This window comes from Phaethon lepturus, unplaced genomic scaffold, assembly GCF_000687285.1.
Source record: "Phaethon lepturus isolate BGI_N335 unplaced genomic scaffold, ASM68728v1 scaffold13838, whole genome shotgun sequence".
NCBI classification, from domain to species: Eukaryota; Metazoa; Chordata; class Aves; order Phaethontiformes; family Phaethontidae; genus Phaethon; species Phaethon lepturus.
In genome coordinates this window covers 129127-150392 of record NW_010558476.1, presented here as the reverse complement: position 1 = coordinate 150392, position 21266 = coordinate 129127, and the positions used below count along the sequence as shown (strand labels likewise).

The window sequence follows — 21266 nt, the reverse complement described above, 5'->3', positions numbered from 1 at the left end:
GCTGCAAAAGTCTAATCCGAAGCCTAGTGAAAGACAGTGGCTCTATTTGTCTTGTTTTTCCTCTCTCTGGATAGTCATCTGAATTTAAAATAAAATTGGTATTCAGCCACCTACAAAACTGCTTTGGTTTCAGTGACTACAGTGTTCAAGGCAAGGCAAGCTCTGAAACTTGAATAATATAGAAAAGTCAACTGCTTACTGTGAAATATCATGGTTCATGTTGGAAGCATTAAATCTCATGAGTCCACTAGAAATGCTCGGACAGAATTTTAGATCATGTCCTTAATAGGGACATAGTGTAAGTCCAACTTAGGAAAAGAAACAGGCCAAGGTTCCTTAGTTTCTGATCTCAACCTGTTCTCTGCCCTATGTCTCTCTGCCTTTCTTTTGGCTTGCAGTAACTTTCAGTCATGATGGACATGGTTACTTGGTATGTAATTTCATTTAATTTCAGGGTTATACAGACTTCAGTGTTAAGTATGCAGTGGCCTCTTCTGAATTGTCTTGGCATCCATGAAATAAGAAATTACTTTCAAAAAAAGGGGTGGAATCTAATCTAGCCTGAAACCCATAAAGCCCTAATTCTTAAAGCAGAACGTTCATATCCTTCCCCACATGGGGCCCTGGGTTCCCTTTGTTCTGCTGCTTCATATTTTTCACCAGGAAGGCTATTTAAAAAAAAAAAAACCTTTCAAGCAGAAAAATCTCAAGGACCCAACCTCACAATGAGATGGCTTTCTATGCAGGGAGTCTTTCTTACGTGAGGAAGTGCCAATGGGTCAATGAGACCTGTGTGCACAAACACCAGTCAGCCGTGTCATTACTCCTTGTATGTGGATTTTGAAAGATCTACATCTTCTTTAAAAAAAAAAACAGAAAAGAGCAGCTGAACTAATTCCTTGCAAACAGGAGTAACTAATGCACTTGGTTAGTTCAGGAGAAGTCAAGGAACTCTATGGCAAGATGAAAGGTTAAGGAGTTTTGTGTTCATTCTAGAGTAAAATAGAAGAAAACACCCAGCTATCTCCTATCAAAATGAAAATACTGAAGGCATTCTTCATGTATTTTAATCAATAATTAATGACAGAGATCCATTCCCTGCTTTTCTTCTGTCTGTTACACATCACCATATACTTAATGCCAGCCATTTCAATCTGTGTGGTGGATTCAAACCTGATGGATCAAATAAATCTTTGATGTGAATTTCCTAAATTCTATGGGATTATACCAAGCATAAAACTATAATCCATGGTGTTCTTGAATTCTCTGGCAATTCAGAATGTGCAAAATAGTGTTACAATAATCAGTTATGTAAAATATTTTGCCAAGTTTACTTCAGATGTTTTTATCATGTGGATTATCGGCACAAGAGGGCTTGACACCAAATCCAAATTAATTGTTTTCCTAGCTAATGTTACTTTGTTAATGAAGTACGCAGCACTTCTCTAGAGTTATTATCTAGGTAATGCTTGTAAAACACCATTTTATAGTGGATTCACATTTTAAGAAGCAGTATCAGCCTATCCTGATATGAACTGGAATTATTAGAGGATTTCCAGGCTTAACCCCACCAGTGCTTGGACAACAGGATGGTGTGTCACAAAAGTCTTGGTAGCCTTAATGCTTTACAGTACATATGGGATCACCTTTTGACAGAAGGGAATGATACAAATGCAGCTGCCAGGCTTCGGTATGGTGGCTGGCTATGTGTGGCATTAATACACCAGATGCCCCCAATTTGAGTGCCTCTTTACCAAGTTTGTATCAAAAATAAGAGATGTGAGTCACTGATGTATTACATTAGCTTCGTGACAGTTTATCTCCAGTGAGTCAGTGTCGATAAAGAAGCTGAGTTAATATTTACCTATTGTATTTACTAAAATCACATACCCTTTAATGGCAAATGATCCATGAAATGGGCTGTAAAGGGGCCAAGAGGAATTGTTCTTTCTGCTAGTACAGCTGCAGCAGAGTGAAGGCCTCTTACGCCACATGGCCCAATAAAGAGAAAAGTTATTAATCGCAGTATGTCACTGCAGTGGCAATAGTTACAACTTGCATGTCTGCAACAGCAATTATTCAGTAGTGAGTGATCAACATATTCATCAGCTCCCTGTTGGTCTGAATTTCTTTCTGAAAAGCTGCCCTTTATTTCTTCTGAAAACCTCAGTGTTGCCACACTTTAATATAAAAACTTCATTTGAATGCAAATGTCCTTCCCTTATCAGTAGCCCTGACATCATTGCAGGGGATTGAAACATCCAGTGATTTCTAAGGAGCGTAGCCAGCACTCTCTGTGGAGAAGCCAGAAGCAGCAGCTCTGGTTAGTCACTAAGAACTCTGCTCCCCAGCAAATGGCAAAGGAATGGCAAAACTGACAGAGCAGACAAGCAGAGGTAAGAAAATGGCAGGTACAGAGCAAGAGGACTGGGATTCCTGTTTCTCTGAGTAGCAAGAGGATCCCAGATGACTGATACTACTTCCTCTGCAGAGTGGAACATAAGTGGATGATGGTTCAATGAATTATTTGTTTTATTCTGTCTGTTTTTTGGATACAGTTTTAACATATGCTGTTCATGTTCTTCAAGCCCCTAAGTACTAAGTGGGCCTTGCGGGGGGAAATCATGTCTTAGCTCATCCCTCCTGCCCACCCTGGCATGCCCCTGAACCACCCCACACTAGAAGAGAAAGGGCTGGGGTTGCAGTGGTCAGCCTCACCATGTCTTTGTCACCTAAGGACTACTCCAACCTGAAAGGTACCTGTGGCAAATAGTTCGTATGTGTTTCCTGCTGCTACCTATACTACCTGCTGGGAATAAAGGGATTTTTTTCTAGTGTGAGGAATCATACTCCTAGAGCTCTATTCTCCTTTCTGCTCTCATACCAATATGAATGAAATAGGTGCCTTGATTGCCTGGGTGGGAATGGGAAAGGAAGAGGGCCATGATTAAAAAAAAAAGGACTCTATCTCAGCAGAGTTCTGCATATGGATTTTCACGCTATCTTTGATTTGGGAAAATTAATAGGCTTCAACTTTCCATTTTAATCCTCAACTAAGCGCTTTCTGTCAATGTCTGTGGTCTACTGACCTACGTGCTTTTTCTCATGGGCTTCACAGCCCTTCCCCACCCTGCCCATTAACACTGATCTGTGGCCTGAACAGGAACTCAATTTGAAAGTTACCATGGGAGTCTGCTGAATTTGAGTGTTACTATTGCACTCTATTCGATTTCAGATCATCCTCATATCTACAATGTCATAGTCGGGTGGTTCGGTTTATCTACTAGCGAACTGCTGGTTTACTTTGTAACTATTTGGATAGAGATCAGCAGGGAAGATGTGTTGTGATTAAAAGGAAAAGCAGCCCAAGCTTATTACTTGCATCACCGGTGCCATAAAGTCTGTTGGTTCTGTATTCCAGCCAAAATGGCAGGGCTTCAAGAACAGAATTTACCTTCCAGTAGCGCCCTGCCTCAGGTGTGACTGACAATGGAATTAATGGGGCACAGACAGTGGGAAAGGGGTAACATGAACTCATGTTTCATGTACTGCACAATGCTCTTGCCCACTAGTGCAGGATTTTCTTAAGAGCAGCAGCAAATCTTCATCTGGCGGAGGTTTGCATCTGCAATTCTGCAGGACGCTTAGTAAGCAGCTCATAACTGTGTAGGAGGAACAGCTGAAAGAAGCAATGGGCCAGCGTTAGGACACTTAACTTTGTAGATGCCAGAAAGCTGGGTAAAGCAGTGAGCAACACAGTTCTCAAAGACCAGTTTACTGTCTGCCAACCAGATAAAATGGCATGCACACTCCCCAGTGAGTGCATGGACAGACTCAACCTGAGGACTTACAACAAGGGTGAAACCCAAGTCCACTTTAAACTGTATTTGAGCCCACTTACTACTGGCAATCATTCTGGTATAAGTGTATTCCCAAAGGGGCATGGAACAGTTGCAAGTGTGGAAATGTCTGTTACCTTTGTTTGATTTGCTGGGACTAGCGCAGAGGCTTCCTCTGCCAAAAGCAGTTCCCCCAGGGCATGGATAAGGTGAAGAAATGCTAGGTCAGCTTGTGCCAACAGAGCAAGTAAATCTCTAAAATAGACCCTAAAATTACTGACATCAAACATCTGTGACATGATACCTGAGACCTGTCCTACAGTGGAATATAGATCAGCTCATGACTGAGCCCGCTGGATTTTTTATGGGTATGTGATAGGGTATTAAAGCACTCTGGTAGCACTAAGGGACCCTTTTGCAGCAGTGTAATAATCACAGAATCACAGAATCACAGAAACACTAGGTTGGAAAGAACCTTCAAGATCGTCAAGTCCAAGCATTAATCCAGCGCCACCATGTCCCCTAGACCATGTCCTGAAGCGCCACATCCACACGTTTCTTGAACACTTAATATAGGAGGTGAAGGAATGAATTGTGGTCTACATTTTGGTAGGACTTGGGTGCTGCTCCCTTACGCTCTTTGGAGGAACCACCGCCTCCGTGCGTAAAGAATAAATTAACTTCCCGTGTCTGACTGGTGCAATTAAATCCCATTTGTGCAGTAGAAGTGAGAAGCTTGTATTTTGTGGACTAATGTCATTCCTGGTCTGTGAAGCAGTAAATCTCTGGCTTTTTTTGTAAGAGATTTTGGATACACTTTTTAAAGGACCTTGCCCTCCTGCCAGAAGTTTTTGCTCTAGATAAGCCGTACATCATGCCTGATCTTACTGATCTTATTGTAATGATACTTATATGATACTCATATTAAGTATTTTTGCTCTAAAATTTAGAAGTCGCCACCAAGCTAGCAGAGGTTACAAATACTTTTTCTTGAGCTGGGGGACTGTGCTGATGTGCAAGCCAGTGAAAAGCTCTGAAAGAGGGCAATGATTGCTTGTTACTAATCAGATATTATGAAAAGGAAAAACATTGAGAAAGAAAAAGCAATGCTGTAGGGCTGGTTGTATTAATTTTTTTAAAATTTATTTATAGGTGTATATTAAAAAAAATAAATAAGGAAAGGACAGCTCTCTGTCTCCACATTAAAGCAAGAGAGAACTAGATCCCTACCCTGTCTGAAAGATAGGAGGTTGCTGGGTGCTAAACATGAAACCACTGAAGGAAAATTGAATGAAGCTCCACCTTTCAGGGACCCTGTCATCAATGTTTTGTTCTCATGCCAAATTCCTGGACTATAAAAATCTGCCTATAAGCCAAGAAAAAAACACTTCCCTGGAAGGATTTTCAAGTTACCGCTTCATGGCAAGATGGAAATAAAAAAGGGGAGGTCATTTTGGATCTTCTGCCTAATTTGGAGTTGTTGCAAGGGCAAAGAACCGGTTCAGATAGGTAAGAAAAAATCTAATTCTCAGATTATTTGCTCATATATTGGTCTCCATAGGTGACAAATAGAATTGTCAAATGAAAATGTGCAACATATTCATGTAAGAGCTGTAGGCATGCCAAATACCGTTTAATAGCTGTAGGAATTCCAGATACTCTTTAACATTGTACATTTTCATCCTTAATGATGAAATGTCAACCATTTAAGCATTTTACTTTTTTTCTTTCACTACTAGGTAGTTTATCAACTGGTTTATGTCCTAGGTGACTAATCTTAAAGAGGAGACTCTCTAGATGCAGTTTGCATCATAAAAAAATGGTGACATCCTTTTTAACATATTTCACATATAATCTTTATAGAAGAAATATGTTACCATAATGCCTGCTAGGCTTGATTGACCAGTGTGCATTACTGCATTAGGAGTAATCACATTTTTTGTGGTCTGTTGCACCGTTACCTCCTGGTTTGGTTTTGAATGTCTTACACTTTTCCTAGTTGCTTAATACACAAAAAATTGATGTGACAGTTATTGCTGTCTTAGCAATTCTAGCAACTCCACTTCCAAGAATAGAATAGCCAAACTTTCTCATTTCCCCTCATTATTGTGTAGGAAAGTGCTAAATCACCCTACTCCACTTTAGTGTTGCAAACACCTGTGGCAAATTGCAGTTGCTTTAAAAAGCTGTTTCTGTAAGGACTTCTTGGCACTTGAGTTTGTGTTGCACATTTCTAACAACAAGATCTGAATTTTTCAGTGTTCTCTTGCTGGTTCTTAGGTAGGAATATTTAATAATACTTTAGAGTTCACTGAGTGTATTAATGATTGGTTTTTTATTTGATTTGTGATGGATGTTGCACGTTCATTTCCCTAAACATGCTACATAAACAACACAAAGAAATTTGCCCATTTTCATTTGTCATTCTTTCAGATGGGCCTAGAAGAAATGCTAAAACCATTTTGTAGCAAATGTATCTTATTTAACTCAAGGTGATTCATATTGGGCTTGTGCAGCTCAGTGGTATGAAAACTACTTTCTGAAGTGATGTCTTATATGCACATAAAGTATGTATCAATACCTTCAACAGAGGTACAACTCAGAGGTCCAAGACATGAGTTTTGGTTGAGATGAAAAACAAGTAGCTCTGAGCTGCCTGCTGAAGCTGGTGACAGCCTCAACTGCTGACAACAGTGGCTGCCATTTTTGCTGAAGAGTCGTGCCACCTGCCACCTGCCATGCTATCTCCTAATTGAAGGATTCAATTCAAGACTTTGGACCAAAGTTAAGAAGCAGGATTTCAAAAGTAGAAATGAGGTTTAGGCAGCTAGGATGTGATTCTCCTCACTTCTTTTTAGATACCTACAGTGTAAATGTACCTACAGTGGAGGGGTGCCATCTACGCTGGAACTCCTCTGCAATCTTTATAGACAATGGAGAGAAACATGCAGTCTTGGGGCATCTTCTTACTAAGTAGGGAAGGTGAGCCTCTTCTGCTTCTCACTGTTAGCTTCAAAGGAGCCTGGGCTCATCTGCTGACCTTGGAGGTATCTCTGGCACAGACTTCAAAAGTTCAGTGGATCGAAACTCTCTCCCACAAGCTAGTATCTTCCAGGGGTTAACATTTTTCCCTTTTTTTTTTGTTGAAAAAATGTTAAAGGAATGATTTTCAAAGGGCCTCATATGGGGTGAATTTCTAAGCTCCCCTCCTATGATTCTTTCTTTAGTCCAGGTCTCTACTGTCAGTAGGAGTGAATGTGCCACCTGGGGCAATTTCCACTTTCATACATTTGACCATGTTAAGTTCACTTTTCCTGGAACCTGCACATATGTCTTCGCTTCGCACTGCAATGACAGCTACCAGGACTTCAACATCCAAATCAGGCGCAGTGACAAGAATAGCTTCCTGATCTATTTCATTGTCACCATTGATGGAGTGATCTTGGAGGTGAAGGAGACAGGCATCACAGTGAACGGGAACAAGTGAGTAAAGACAGTACTGTTCTTTTCCTTCTGAAGCAGTTGTATTGCTATGTTATTAGCAACAGGTGGTCTGTCTAGAAAGCGGACCTATTCTGCAAAGGTGCAAATGGCTGTGTATGTTCATAGCACTTTGAACAGGGTATTGCGAAGAGTCCCCCCCAGAGTGGTGGAGGAGGCAAGGAGCATATAAAGTATATCTCCCAGGGATCAACACCAATATGTTAAGCAAAGGGCAATGTATATGTTATGAAAGTAGAAAGTGTAAGTTTCCTTAATGTTGCTTTGATTTGGGAGGGAGGGGTGGAGGGAAGAAGATAAAATTGACACTTTATTTATAGAAGGTTTTGATTTTGTAGGAACTGTATTTTTTTCTCAAAACATTATTTCTGTGGTACTAACCGTACTGTATGATGCTGTTCAGTCCTCCTAGAAAATGTTTTCTGTTTCCAGATATAGTCTAGAAGATGGCACCGCTTTGCAGATCACAGCTTGCCTTGGTATCTTCTTACACAAAAGACAGAAATTTCAGAAGTCAAAATCCACACCTTTAATTCCAATCTGAAATAAACAGAAAGCAAAATGCAAACAGAAGGGTAAAGTACTCCATAAGTAAAAAGTCATTACAATGGTAGCTGAAATCTCGGCACAATTTTAAGGGCAGCCTTCATGAGAAGGCTCTCGGCATACAGGTATGAAGGGCCAAGGCAAGCTTTCACTCTGGGAAAAACCGTCACAATCTTGTTGGAGAGAAAATGGCAAGCCTATGGGCTGTCTTCTCTTGATAGCCTGCTAGAAACAACCAAATATAGAATAGCATCACTAATTTGTAATGATAGTAGCAAAGCCCAGGTGTATCTTCTTAAATCAAAGGTGCAAGAAATCTCTCTTTTATGAGAACCTGCAGTATCTTCATGTGGAGGGACATTTTCCCAGTATTGTGATCTTGCTCCTTATAACCTTTTGGTTTAGGTCCTCAGGATACATAAACAAGCAGAGCTGCATTGGTATCAATCAAGTGGCTAATGTAGTATTGACACACTCATCACCAAAATACATTTTGTGGATTAAAGCTGGTAAAAGATCACAGTGGATGAGGTGATACCTAAATTTAATGCATTTCCTGGATGAAGCCCAACCTTGAAAAGAATGTCCCCATGGCTTATTTAGCTCCTTTTGACTCTATTTTTTCTTCCTATATCTCTGAGAGGATTTACTCAGTCTTTTTTTCAATGCAGTCTGTTTTGTTGCCTCCAATTTCCAGGATCCCCATGCCTTTCAGCTTGAAGAGTATCCTGATTGAGGACACCTGTGCTTACTTCCAAGTCACTTCCAAGATGGGCCTGACACTCAAGTGGAACTGGGCTGACACTCTCCTAGTATGAACAACCAGTTTAGTTGTTTTCCTCTTGGTGAACCTCATCAATGATGAAAAGCAGAGCTGGATGCAGGCACCGTGTTGGTATAAGAGATTGTGGAGAGGAGGTATCACTGTATCCATAAGCTGATAGGGACATATCAAACTAGGTAATAGTTTCTTGGGGCAGGGGCATGGAGTCACAACCCTCAGGCATTCACAACCAATTTTGTGTGACAAAAGGTGCCACTGTTAACCATGGAGAGAACACCTCTAGTTATCTGAATCCTCCATGGGGCACTGGCAGCAGCACAGCTAGTTCCTCCAGCTCTGACTTGTTAGTTACCCTCTGTCTTGATGCACATCTTGTGTGGGAAAGTAATCTGTGTGGCCAGTTCAGACCTTGGCCTCTCTCATTCCAAAGCCTTGCTATGTGGGAGTTACCCTCTATACATCCACCCAAAAATATCTTCTTCTGCAACTGTGTGTTTACACTTTTGGGTGTGAACACTGCTGCTCCACAATCAGGACTGAAATTAAATAAATGAAACTTGTATGTCATGTTTCACAGTTCAGAGAGAGGGTAGGAGGTCAATAGAGACAAAAAAAAATCAGGAAGCAGTCGAGTAGTATTCAAATTCTGATTTAATAAAGTATTTGTTTTCTCTCTTCCCCTGTACCAATTAATACCTGAAGTATTACAGACACCACCTATAGAACGGACACAATTTTAGTGTGATATACTTGTAGGAAAAGCACTGCCTTTTTTTGGTGGACCTGAGTGACACCAGTACTACTCTCCAAGCATGTAGGAGTATTTAGGTGCAATAGTTTTATCTAGCAAGACAATGGCTCTTTATTGTCCCTGAATGTGGGCATAATAAGTTTTGCCGGACAGACTCACCCTTAGAAATGTTACCAAGTTTTCCATTTAGCCTATGGACTAGAAAAAGCCTTAGATATAGCTAAAAGCTGACCACAAGTATCCAGCATCAGAGCACACTTATCTGACCTGTCCAGAGATACCTCTCTCACCTTGGTATCTATCTTACCTTGGAAGAGGTACCACACGTCTATATACCAGTGTCTCTGTACTGGGAGACACTGGTTCAAGGATTAGTCCACTATTCAGTTAGCCCTTTAGTAGATAGGAATGACAATTGCTAGAGGATTATCTTCTCATTTAAATTCAACCTGTCTGCAGGTAAGTTTTATGGTAGGTTTATAACGGAAAAGGAGACTGCTACAAATTAATAATGAGCATTTCTGTTACTATGATTTTCTGTTGTGAACAACTTTGATGTGGGGAAAAGCCTTTAAACTCCAGGTTTCCTCTTTCCTTTTGTTTTGCAGCTGGACCTTGAAGAAACATATAAAGGGAAAATATGTGGTCTATGTGGGAACTATGATGGCAGTGAGAAGAATGATTTAATTTTGGATGGTAGGCCATGAATACAGCATATTCCACATAGAACAGAACTGTTAATACATGACATGAAACTTGGTATCTGTTTCCTGTAAGCAGGGTTTCAGTTTTCCTGACAGACTGAAATACATGAACATTTTCATATACAGGTGATGTACTTTAAGAGGTTCTGGGATGATTTGTGTTCCTCTGTTGTTTGCAAACTTGCAAGCATCTCAAACCTCTTTGACTGAAATTAATTGCCTAGCTGCCATGCAAGAACATTGCCAGGTTTTCCACTGATAGCAGCAAACTTTAAGGAACTTGTAGACTCAATTGAGGCATGAGTGCATTTTCTGTCCTTCCATTTTCATCATTTTACAGTTGGGTATCAAGTGAGATTATTTTTCCTCTGTAATGAAATGAAAGCATCATCATTGAGTCAGAGAGATTTCCCTGAGCATCTTTGCAGAAACCATGGTGCCATCCATCGACACCTTCAGATATTGCACTGAACTGGAAAGAGGCCAACACAGCAAATAGCTGAGGCTACAATCCTGCAGCAGGTTGTATGAGCGGAAAGAAACCTGCACTCTGGGATAATTAGCTGCAATAACCCCAAAGTTATAACATCATCCTTTCATATACCTGGGCTTCTTAAGTCGCCAGGAAAATATTGGCATCTACCTCAGCCATTCAGAAAGAATCCTGACTTTTGATTAAAACTACCACTTGTCATAGATTTGGGGTTCATTTTCATATTTCATATTAAGGTTTTTGTATGCAGCTTGGTCACATTTCTGCCCTTTACTTCACAAACGCAATAGGCAAAAACTGAAGCTGGATCAAATTTTTCTGAAGAAACAGTTTGCTATGGAGAAGCATTGGTCTAAGAAAAGCAGGCTCTTCTTTTATGTATCTGGTTCCAAAGATAACAGGTTCCCACACCCAGGTACCAGGGGCCCTCCCACGTCCCTCCTTGCTGCTCTGAACACATCCTTCTTCCCGGGCTGAGCTGGCAGCAGTCAGTCTGCCTGCCCAGGCTAAGATCCACTGCATGTAAAGGTTCAAAATTTCTTCTCACTTTCAGACTCTTCTCTTGAGGAAAAAAATTGTCAGGAAGAAAAATCCCATTTCTGCATGAAGTAGCTCCTCTTGAAACTTTATTCTTTATATTCTTTAATGTCAACTGACAACCTTGGCAAATCATGTGACTCCAAGAGCTCAGGGCTTTAGAAGGGCTTCTGTTTCCAGAAAAGTTAGTGGCAAAGCACCTGAAAACAACACATTTGTGGAAGTCATTCTCTCAGGCCTGCACTTAGTTAAGGAACTGAGCCAGTATAGGAGAACAAACGTGGTCAGAAATCTGTCTATTAAACTTTTTTTTTAAAAAAAGACGTATCAGGGAATGGCAATTTATGCATACTCTCCATAAAAATATATAATTTTTTGTCAGAAATATTTCTCACATCCAGGATCAAGTTTCTGGTAATGCTTTGGGAAAATGCACCCCTCTAGCTAGTGTAATGGTTACACACATGTATTTTGTGGCTGTCTTTCTCCTGCTCCCTCTTCCCATCTTCTCTAGCCTGTAAAAAATAATAGATTTCCAGATGATTACAAACATACGCACGTAAGGCTGTACTTCAGGTTGTGATAGTAGAAGGCAAACTAAAATGTATGACTGTTACACATGCAAATACAAAACTCTGTAAGATCAAATACACCCAGAACAAACCCAGTCTTTGGAAGTGATGAGGTGCAATAGAAAGGTCAAGAGTCTCATGTGATTATAAATGCCCAGGCTCTCAGCAGGCCTTGATACAAGTGTGCCAGATTCCTGGCTCTAGCTCAACAGAAGTTGTATCAGGCTGTCATCTTCTAAAATATGGATGCTGTGGTTAAATTCGGGCATTTGGTGAAGAGCATACTGTCTTAGAGCCCAAAGATTAAGTGCATCTTTATAGCCCATTAACTGCTCTAAAGAATTGCAGGCAGTTACTCAGATGTGTCTGGGGGTTTTGCAGGGTACAAAATGGATCCAAGGCAGTTTGGGAACTTCCACAAAGTAGAGGATCCATCACAAAAGTGTGCTGATGTGAGTCCCGATGACAAGACTGGAAGACATCCTAGGAGGGCAGACGATAGATGCAGTAAATATGTAAGTACGTGTGGCCAAAAAGTATAAACGCTCCTGAACTACAGTGCTGGAGAGACTGTGTAATTAACAAGTGTTAATTACAGAGCATGAAACTGAGTTGGATTTTTCAGGAGTCCACTCATGAATCTGAGCAAAATGTTGATCTTATAGCTGAAAGAATATCCTATTATAGTGTTAAAGAAATAATGGGAAATGCACAATTGAATGACAGCTTCCAGTCCAAGAAAAAGGATATCATAACAGAAAGATAGACTGGATAATCATCCAAGGTCCCTTCCAACATGAATTATCCTGTGACCCTGGAATTATGTCATCAAAAATTGAGAAGCACATCCATAAACCTGAAAGTTGGTAAAATGTCAAGTATGGCTTTTCTTTTCCTTCTTTTCTATATTACAGAAAAAAAGATGCAAGAAACTTATGTCCCGTTTTGGAAACTGTTCCAAAGTGGTTGCATTTGATGACTACGTAGAGACCTGCACTGAGGATATGTGCCACTGTGCAGTTAATTCTTCTCACTCTGATTTGGTTTCCAGCTGTATTTGCAGCACTTTAAACCAGTACTCTCGAGACTGTGTCCTCAGGAAGGGAGACCCTGGGGAATGGAGAACCAAAGAACTTTGCTGTAAGTAACTCCTACTCTGGAGATTTCTTTCAGTTAGGCATATACGCATGTATTCTGATCCCAGCAGAGCAAAGCTGTGAATTACTTCTGTGCAAGTACTTTAATGGAAACATTGTTAATGGGAAAGCTTCTACAAATTTAACTTGATTTTGCTTCTTAAATTAGAACTATATCTTGATATATTAGACTATATCTATGTCCCCCTCCCCCTTAAGTTTTCTCCAGTTCTTTTTTGAATTTTACCATGCACAATTAACTCATAAATAACCTTGTTTTAAATGTTGACATCTAGTCAGAAGAAGTCCCTGAGAAGTCTAATGTGTTTGTCCTTAGCTTATCCTGTGCTTTCATACTCAGTAGTTGTAGCTACTGAGTAGGAAATCACTGTAAATCCAGGGGGAAGGCTATAGGTAGTTCTCCCGAACTGCTGGTGTGGATTGGGATAGAAAACTACTGTCAGAATGACTGATGCTTCAGGCAAAAAGAAGCTATTATGACTCCAGAAATGATTCTGATGTCCTTTGCTTGTATCATGACTTCAGCCAACCTTGAACTAGTAAAATAATGTGAAATAACTCATATTTCCCAACAGTTCTGTTTTCTCCAAAGGTGAAGTAAAAGTGACCATAAAAAGTTCCTTTAGAAGTTAAACAAACATGACACATCTGGATAGAAAGTTTTTCACACAAGATATGGGGGAAAGGATAAAAAAGGAGTTGGGTAGTAATACAATGATTTGGGAGCTCTTATAAATACATCATTAACATATCCCTTTTCATTTGATCTTGCAGATCGAGAATGCCCAAGCAACATGGAGTACATGGAATGTGGAAACTCCTGTGCTGACACATGTGCTGACCCAGAAAGGAGCAAGATTTGTAAAGCCCCATGTACAGATGGCTGTTTCTGTCCTCCTGGTAAGGCAGTTCACTTCTTCCAATGGGTCACACATATCAAGAGACAAAGAGGGAGGGTGATCCCTTTCAGTTAATAGTAATTTTTTTTTAACATTTTACACTAAAACTAATGAATAGACTTCTTCTTCTTAGCATAATTTAACAACTTTCTTCTTTGAAGAACCAGATCTCTAAAGATTCAAGATCCTGATACTGAAGGAGGAGAGGGAAAGATTTCTAAGAACTAGAGGGAAAAAAAAAATGGTACAGAAGTGGGAGGAGAAGTGTTCTCTAGACAGTAAGAATGCAAGTGAAGATGTCTGCTGAAGTGCCTCCCTGTTACGAGGCTAGATCTTCCTGTAGCTTAAGTCACATGTAATATCAATGCATTGCCAGGTGTGTGCATGTGGAAGTTTGCCCGTGAAGTAGAGGCTAAGATGAGGGTCTGATTTCTGTTAGAGTCACTATTAGAAAAGGATGGAAATGGGCTCACATCCTTGCAATCTGGCACTTGATAGTCCTGCTCACAGTGACAAATTCTAGTAATATGCAGAGATATTCTTTGGGTTTTGTATTGTTTTCATTTGAGGTCTAGTACGAAATGTTTCCTGTCCATTAACATCTGAAAGGACCTTTTGTGGTGTTTTGCTTAAAACATATCCCATTCATTTACAGAAATATTGAACAATCCAGAGTTTTTTCCTTACTCTAATATTCCTTGATGCTGTTTCCCACACTCACCAAAGGAATATTAACTAGCCAATGTGTCTGAACAGGAACTATCCTTGATGACCTCGGTGGCAAAAAATGCATCCCCAGAGACAGCTGCCCCTGCATGTTTCAAGGCAAAGTCTACACATCTGGAGGGACTTACTCCACTCCCTGCCAAAGCTGGTACTGTTGTAAGCTCGATTGCACTAACAAGGCAGAGGCATTTATTTCAGAGCGTTGATGAGTTGCATTCTGTTCTTTTCTCCTTTTTCTTCCTGTTCCTAACATTTGTCTTAAATAATAATGCAAAACCTGGGGCTGAATTTCAACAGTACAGGAAAACTTAGAGGTCATCCTCAACCTCACGTAGTTACCACCCTCACTTGGAAGTGCCAGCAAAAACTGAGCTGAAGATTTCAGAATGCAGAAGAATGAGACTCTTTACTGGTTAGTTCAGAGGCATTGGACACTAAAGTGAGGCAAGGAATCATATCATGTTAATGAGTTACATTTGCAACCACCTCTAGATCTACAAAAGGCTTTTTCAATGCCCGGATCTCAAAAGTCCTGATCCTTGAGAATGATTTGATTTAGAAAAGAGCCTGTAGCTTGAGCCCATCACCACTGTGCATTAGTGAAAGGTGATAAGACCTCAGGTATTTTTCTCAAAGCAGTTTTATTTCTTACTCTGATATCCATCTAGTAAATGAACAGTCGTATGTGTTATTTGAGCTCCTGTGACACAGCATCATTTCTTGACCATAAGCCTAACCTTTACTGTAGGGAGGAATGAAATATGCTGTGGTAGGGGTAGACCTGTTCTGCAAACCCCTTTGGATCGAATATTTCCCACATTTTGAGGAAATACTCCTCAAAACCTGCAATTTTGAGGAACTGAACTTGATGGGTTTTGGGTGGTTCCCACCTAGCCACATCCCCACAAAGCCTGAGTTAATGTGTCTGAGCTGTTCTCCTCTTTGTGTGCACAGTTGTAAGAATTGTAACTGCTCATTATCTCAGGCCCTCCACAATTAGTTGCTGAAATGTTGCATCAGCAACTTGCTGAACAGTTGCATCAGTAGCATAAAAAGTTGCGAGATCCTGCTTGAAGAGGTTCTTTCTTTCTTTAAAAAGTCAAAGACCCTGAAAAACATTTCTTGCTTGACTACCTCAGTGTCTTTGAAGCAGCTAGTTCGAAGCCCAGTGCAGTTAAGTCCCTCATTGAGAGGCATTCAACCTTCACACTTTAATGGACTAATATAAAATCCCACAGGGATTTAATAAGTAGCTGAATACAAGCTAAAAAGACAAAGAGGTTATCATCTGTGCAGATTCAGATACAGATGTTATCTCACCATTGCTCCTTTAAAGCTATGTTTATTCTAACTGCTCCTTTTTGGGTTTTGTACAGTACTTGCAAAGGAGGCCACTGGAACTGTATCTCCCTGCCCTGTTCTGGAAGTTGCAATATAGATGGAGGATTCCATATAACAACGTTCGATAATAAGAGATTCAATTTTCATGGCAACTGCCATTATGTCTTAGCTAAGGTATGAACAATCTCCCATTTCACTCCTAAATCTCTTGAGTAGCATGAGGCATTAAGCTGTGCTGGCTTTATTTAATTAAATGGCACTAATCCAGCAAAGCACTTCAACACATGCTCAGCCTTAAACCCCATAAATTTTCCCGTTTGCAATGGATTGCAAGTCAATTGCTTGATGCTTAGCATCTAAGTTTTGCAGCTTCAACATAGAATCATAGAAGAGTTTGGGTTGGAAGGGACCTTTAAAGGTCATCTAGTCCTACCCCCTGCAATGAGCGGGGACATCTTCAACTAGATCAGGTTGCTCAGAGCCCTATTCACCCTGAGCTTAAATGTTTCCAGGGATGGGGTATCTACCACTTCTCTGGGCAACCTGTTCCAGTGTTTCATCACGCGCGTTGTGAAAAATTTCTTTCTTATAGCTAGTCTAAATCTGCCCTCTTTTAGTTTAAAACCATTACCTCTTGTCCTATTGCTATAGGCCCTGCTAAAATGTCTGTCCCCATCTTTCTTAGAAGCCCCCTTTAAGTACTGAAAGGCTTCAATAAGGTCTCCCCGGAGCTGTCTCTTCTCCAGGCTCAACAACCCCAATTCTCTCAGCCTTTCTTCATAGGAGAGGTGTTCCAGCCCTCTGATCATTTTTCTGGGCCCCCCCCACCCCGCACCCTCTCCAACAAGTCCATGTCTTTCCTGTGCTGAGGGCTCCAGGGCTGGATGCAGTACTCCAAGTGGGATTTCACCAGAGCAGATTAGAGGGGCACAATCGGCTCGCTCAACCTTCTGGCCATGCTTCTTTTGATGGAGCCCAGGATACGGTTGGCTTTCCAGGCTATGAGGGCACATTGCTGGCTCCTGTCCAGATTTTCATCCACCAGTACACCTGAGTCCTTCTCGGCAGGGCTGCTCTCAATCCCTTCATCTCCCAGCCTGTATTGATACCAGGGGTTGCCTTGACTCAGGTGCAGGACCTTGCACTTGTCCTTGTTGAACCTCATGAGGTTCACACAGGCCCATTCCTCAAGCTTGTCCAGGTCCCTCTGGATGGTATCCCATCCCTCAAGCGCACTACTCAGCTTAGTGTCATCTGCAAATCAATCACACAATCCCACTGTCTATGTCATTGATGACTATATTAAAGAGTACTGGTCCCAATATGGACCCCTGAGGGACACCACTTGTCACCGATCTCCATCTAGACATTAAGCCATTGACCACTATGCTCTGGATGTGACTATCCAACCATTTCCTCATCCATTGAACAGTTCACCCATCAAATCCATATCTCTCCAATTTAGAGAGAAGGTGGTTGTGGGGTAGTGTGTCAAAGGCCTTACAGAAGTCTAGAGAGACAACACCTGTGGCTCTTCCCTTATCCACTGATGTACTCATCATACAGGCCACTAGGCTGGTCAGGTGGGACTTGCCCCTGGTGAAGCCATGCTGGCTGTCTCATACCACCTCCCTGTCCTCCATGTGCCCTAGCATAACTTCTAGGAGGATCTGTTCCATGATCTTCCCAGGCACAAAAGTCAGTAGTTCCCAGGGTCCTCCTTTCTAACTTTTTTAGAAATGGGTGTAATTTTTTATGGGTCCCTTTTTCCAGTCACCAGGGGCTTCACCCGACTGCCATGACATTTCAAATATCATGGAGAGTGGCTTGGCAACTATGCCAGCTTACATAAAAAAAGCTTTACATAGCTTATGTCAACTATGTAAAACAGTTTTACATCTCTTTTTTTTAATGAATTAATTTTCTTATTGGATGCACTAGTGTAGATTTAAGCATTTCATCACTCCTGAAGCTTTCATCACGACTGTCAAAAAGAAGTGGATGAGCAAAAATTCCTGCAAAAAGATTGAATTCCATGTGACTGTCTGCAAATATGCTAACCACACAGATTAATAGCAAAGAAACAGAGTGCAGAGGAATGGCAGTGAACATTATTGATTTTGGCAATGAAATAAAACAGTTTGCAGTTTCAGATTAAATGCCCCAGTTCTTTCATTATTCCATCTCAGCCTTTCAGAGATACCTTTTTTCTCTTCTAGCTCCCTTCTCTGTAACACGCTAACAATGTCTTGCACAATCCCTTTTCTCACGTCTTTTCAGAATACTGATGACACATTTGTGGTGATTGGAGAGATCATCCAGTGTGGGACATCAAAGACAATTACTTGCTTAAAGAATGTATTAGTCACACTAGGAAGAACTGTAAGTAACTTGCTTTAATTAGTGAAACATAATATGTCACTTTTATTTAGGTTCAAATATGGGATTTCTCTAACACTGTGCGCTCATTTTGGTCTGTTGCAGTCCTGAGCCTGCAAGATTAATACGAGCAGATGATGTGGTGCATGTGTTTACTGGTTTTGTTTTTATGAGAGTTATTTTCTTTCCAGTTCTTTTGGATTCTCGCTTTCCCATTTTCTTTAGAGGGAAATGGCTAAAAATTATCCTGTCAACTTTCCCTCTCTTTTTCATTACTTCAAACTTTTTCACTTGTTTCTTCTTGAAAGATTGAGATTTCTATAAGAAAAGATCCCGTTATTTTTACAACAGTTCTGAGTTCTGAGGTTTTTCCTAATGCAACGAGTGAAGTATCAGAATTTTCCAAATGAAGGCCAGAGGCTTCTCCTATGGAAGGTTATGCCATGATTCAAAGTGAATGTGGTGAAAACTGAGTTAGGACTGGTATTTATGCACTCCTAAAGTTATACATATTCATTCTGTCCACATGGTATTTAACTGGTGCAATCCTAACCTTGTTAGGAAATCCAACATCCTTCCATAGTTAATAAAGGAAGATGGGGATCTGCAAAGCACAAGTCAGCACACTTAAGATATGAAGTGTTCTTCTGGAGGGGTCTGTCTCCCTCCATTGACTACTGAGGGAGTTTGAGTCATAGCTCTCATTTTGGGTATATTACATTTCCAATGAGATGGATCCAAACCTACACATAACATCTCACACGCTGTTCTCAAAAAGATAACTAACCTCTTAGGTATGTGAGAGCACTCAATCAAAGCTGTTGCTTATTTTTTGTTATGGCCTAGAGATTTGCTCTACATTACTGTATGGCATCCAGACGCTGAGTTACACTGACCCCAGAGGTGATCATGTTTTGAAGACATGACTTCTTAATACTCAATGAATCTTGTCAGGTAGCTGTTGTGTGTCTCATGTTATATGCTTTCACTACTGTGGGCTTTTTCTTTTTTCCTTTTTCCCTGTAGACTATAAAAATATGTTCCTGTGGAAATATCTACATGAACAATTTCATTGTGAAGCTGCCAGTAAGCAAAGGTAAATGTATTTCTTCACATCTTTCCCAGACTAGCCTACATCTATTTACAGAGGGATTCCTGCTCCATTCTCTGAAAAACATCATCAGGCTCATTGTTAGGTCATTTGGCTTAGGTGGACACTAGGTCTGGGACTCCCTGGGAATTCCTGTGTTACACTGGATGCACTGGTAAATGGAAGTTCCTGTTTGCTCAGCTTCATAAAGATTTGCAGGTGCATACTTCCCCCCCCCGCCCTTTTTTTCCTCTTTAGATGGCATCACCATCTTCAGACCCTCTACATTTTTCATCAAAATCTTGAGTTCAACTGGAGTACGGATTCGAGTGCAAATGAAACCTGTAATGCAGCTCTCCATAACAGTCGATCATTCTTATCAGAATCGCACATCTGGTAGGACATATCATGGTCTTCCAGTTTGCTCTTAAACTGAGTAATAGCTGCTTGTCTATCACCTTAAGTGAACAAATTATTTGATTTTATATTGACTTTGGTATGCCAGAATCCCTGGTTAAATCTATAGCCTTCCTGAAACAAAGTATTGGCTAAACCCTTCAATTTGGGGGATTAGATAATCTCTGTGATGTTTAGTATGTGCAGGTCTTTTAGACTCTATCTGTAAAAGCAGGCCTTCGTCAGAGACTTGCAAGATGCAGACTATGTTCTTGGTTGCCACCAATCTCCTGTTTACATCATTTAAGCTTTCTGTGCTTCTGTTTCCTATCCATGTAATGGGTTTACATCCTGTCTCTCCAACCCATTTGGTTTTGCTTTTGCGATTTCCTTTGCTTATAAGCCTTTGGGGAAGGCATTTCTCTGTCAGTGCTTACTGAAGCACATTTAAGCAGCTTCCAATCTCTGTGCTATCACTAAGTGCTACTGTAATGCAGAAAAATAATAATTACACTCTGAAGGGTCATGTCTGATTTGTGGGAACATCAGGATGTCTCTGAAGGAAAATGGGCTTCTCTCAGGCAAGGTCCTGACAGACATATTATAGAGCTGAGAGTGTTTATCTAGAAGCCATTCTCATGCAGTTCATTTCCACTCATGTAGTGATTTCTTCTTTCCTTTTGCCCTTTTTTTTTTTTTCTGCCACCCATACAAGGTCTTTGTGGCAATTTCAATAACATTCAGACTGACGACTTCAGAACAGTCACTGGAGCTGTGGAAGACTCAGCTTCTGCTTTTGGTAACTCATGGAAAACTAGAGCCAGCTGTTTTGATGTTGAGGACAGCTTTGAAGATCCTTGTTCAAACAGTGTGGATAAAGGTAGCAGGCTTTTCATCCCTGGATTATCAGTGCTAAATAATTTCTACGCAACAGATAACCAAAAAAGCTTTAGAAATCTCATAAACATCAAAAGCCACTGCCTTTGAGGCTATTACTAGGCAACTACACATTGGGTTTTGCAGGCCTTTAAGGTGACAGATTTGCGTTTAAAACCAAAAGTCTACACTGCTGGAGAAAGAGTCAACATCTTCTTCACTGATGACTTGAAAAGCACACGCAGCATCAATGAAAACAATTTAGGTTTCAGACAGAGCATACTTGGTTGTCAATATTTGGGCAAGATCTTCATCCAATCTAGGTTGTTAAAGCTGTGCTCAAGTCAAAAGGAATAAGTTATCAACAGTACTGACTTCAGCAAACATTGTGCTCTACTAGGTGCCCTGTCTGGTTTCTCACTTCAGCTGGGTTTGTATATATATAGGATTCAGATTGTAGTCTCCTAGGTATGGCCGTATGTAATTAAAACTGCAACTCATAGCCACACAGCTCACTGATTATTACATGCTTGATGTTATTGCTTGACTATAAAGAATTGCCTGACTGTAAAGAAATAGGAAAGTTTGATGGAAAACCATGAAAATGGGGAGTTTTTGCAGATGTTCTGCAAATCCAGCCGCAATAATAATGTTAGTACCTGGAAGGTGAAACCT

At 40.6% G+C, this 21266-nt stretch overlaps 1 protein-coding gene across 1 annotated transcript in view; it reads left to right on the top strand.

The window, feature by feature from the left end:
* The first annotated feature begins 5255 nt into the window (after positions 1–5255).
* Positions 5256–21266, top strand: part of LOC104625452 (mucin-5B) — a 46261-nt gene continuing 30250 nt past the window's right edge. The window contains exons 1-13 of the mRNA XM_010293077.1: positions 5256–5348; positions 7067–7322; positions 8584–8698; positions 10030–10117; positions 12109–12242; positions 12642–12867; positions 13659–13784; positions 14540–14657; positions 15886–16024; positions 18131–18232; positions 19256–19325; positions 19578–19715; positions 20431–20595. Of these exons, the coding sequence (XP_010291379.1) occupies positions 5267–5348; positions 7067–7322; positions 8584–8698; positions 10030–10117; positions 12109–12242; positions 12642–12867; positions 13659–13784; positions 14540–14657; positions 15886–16024; positions 18131–18232; positions 19256–19325; positions 19578–19715; positions 20431–20595 (1759 nt within the window). The 5' untranslated portion in view covers positions 5256–5266. The remainder of the gene's footprint in view (positions 5349–7066; positions 7323–8583; positions 8699–10029; positions 10118–12108; positions 12243–12641; positions 12868–13658; positions 13785–14539; positions 14658–15885; positions 16025–18130; positions 18233–19255; positions 19326–19577; positions 19716–20430; positions 20596–21266) is intronic.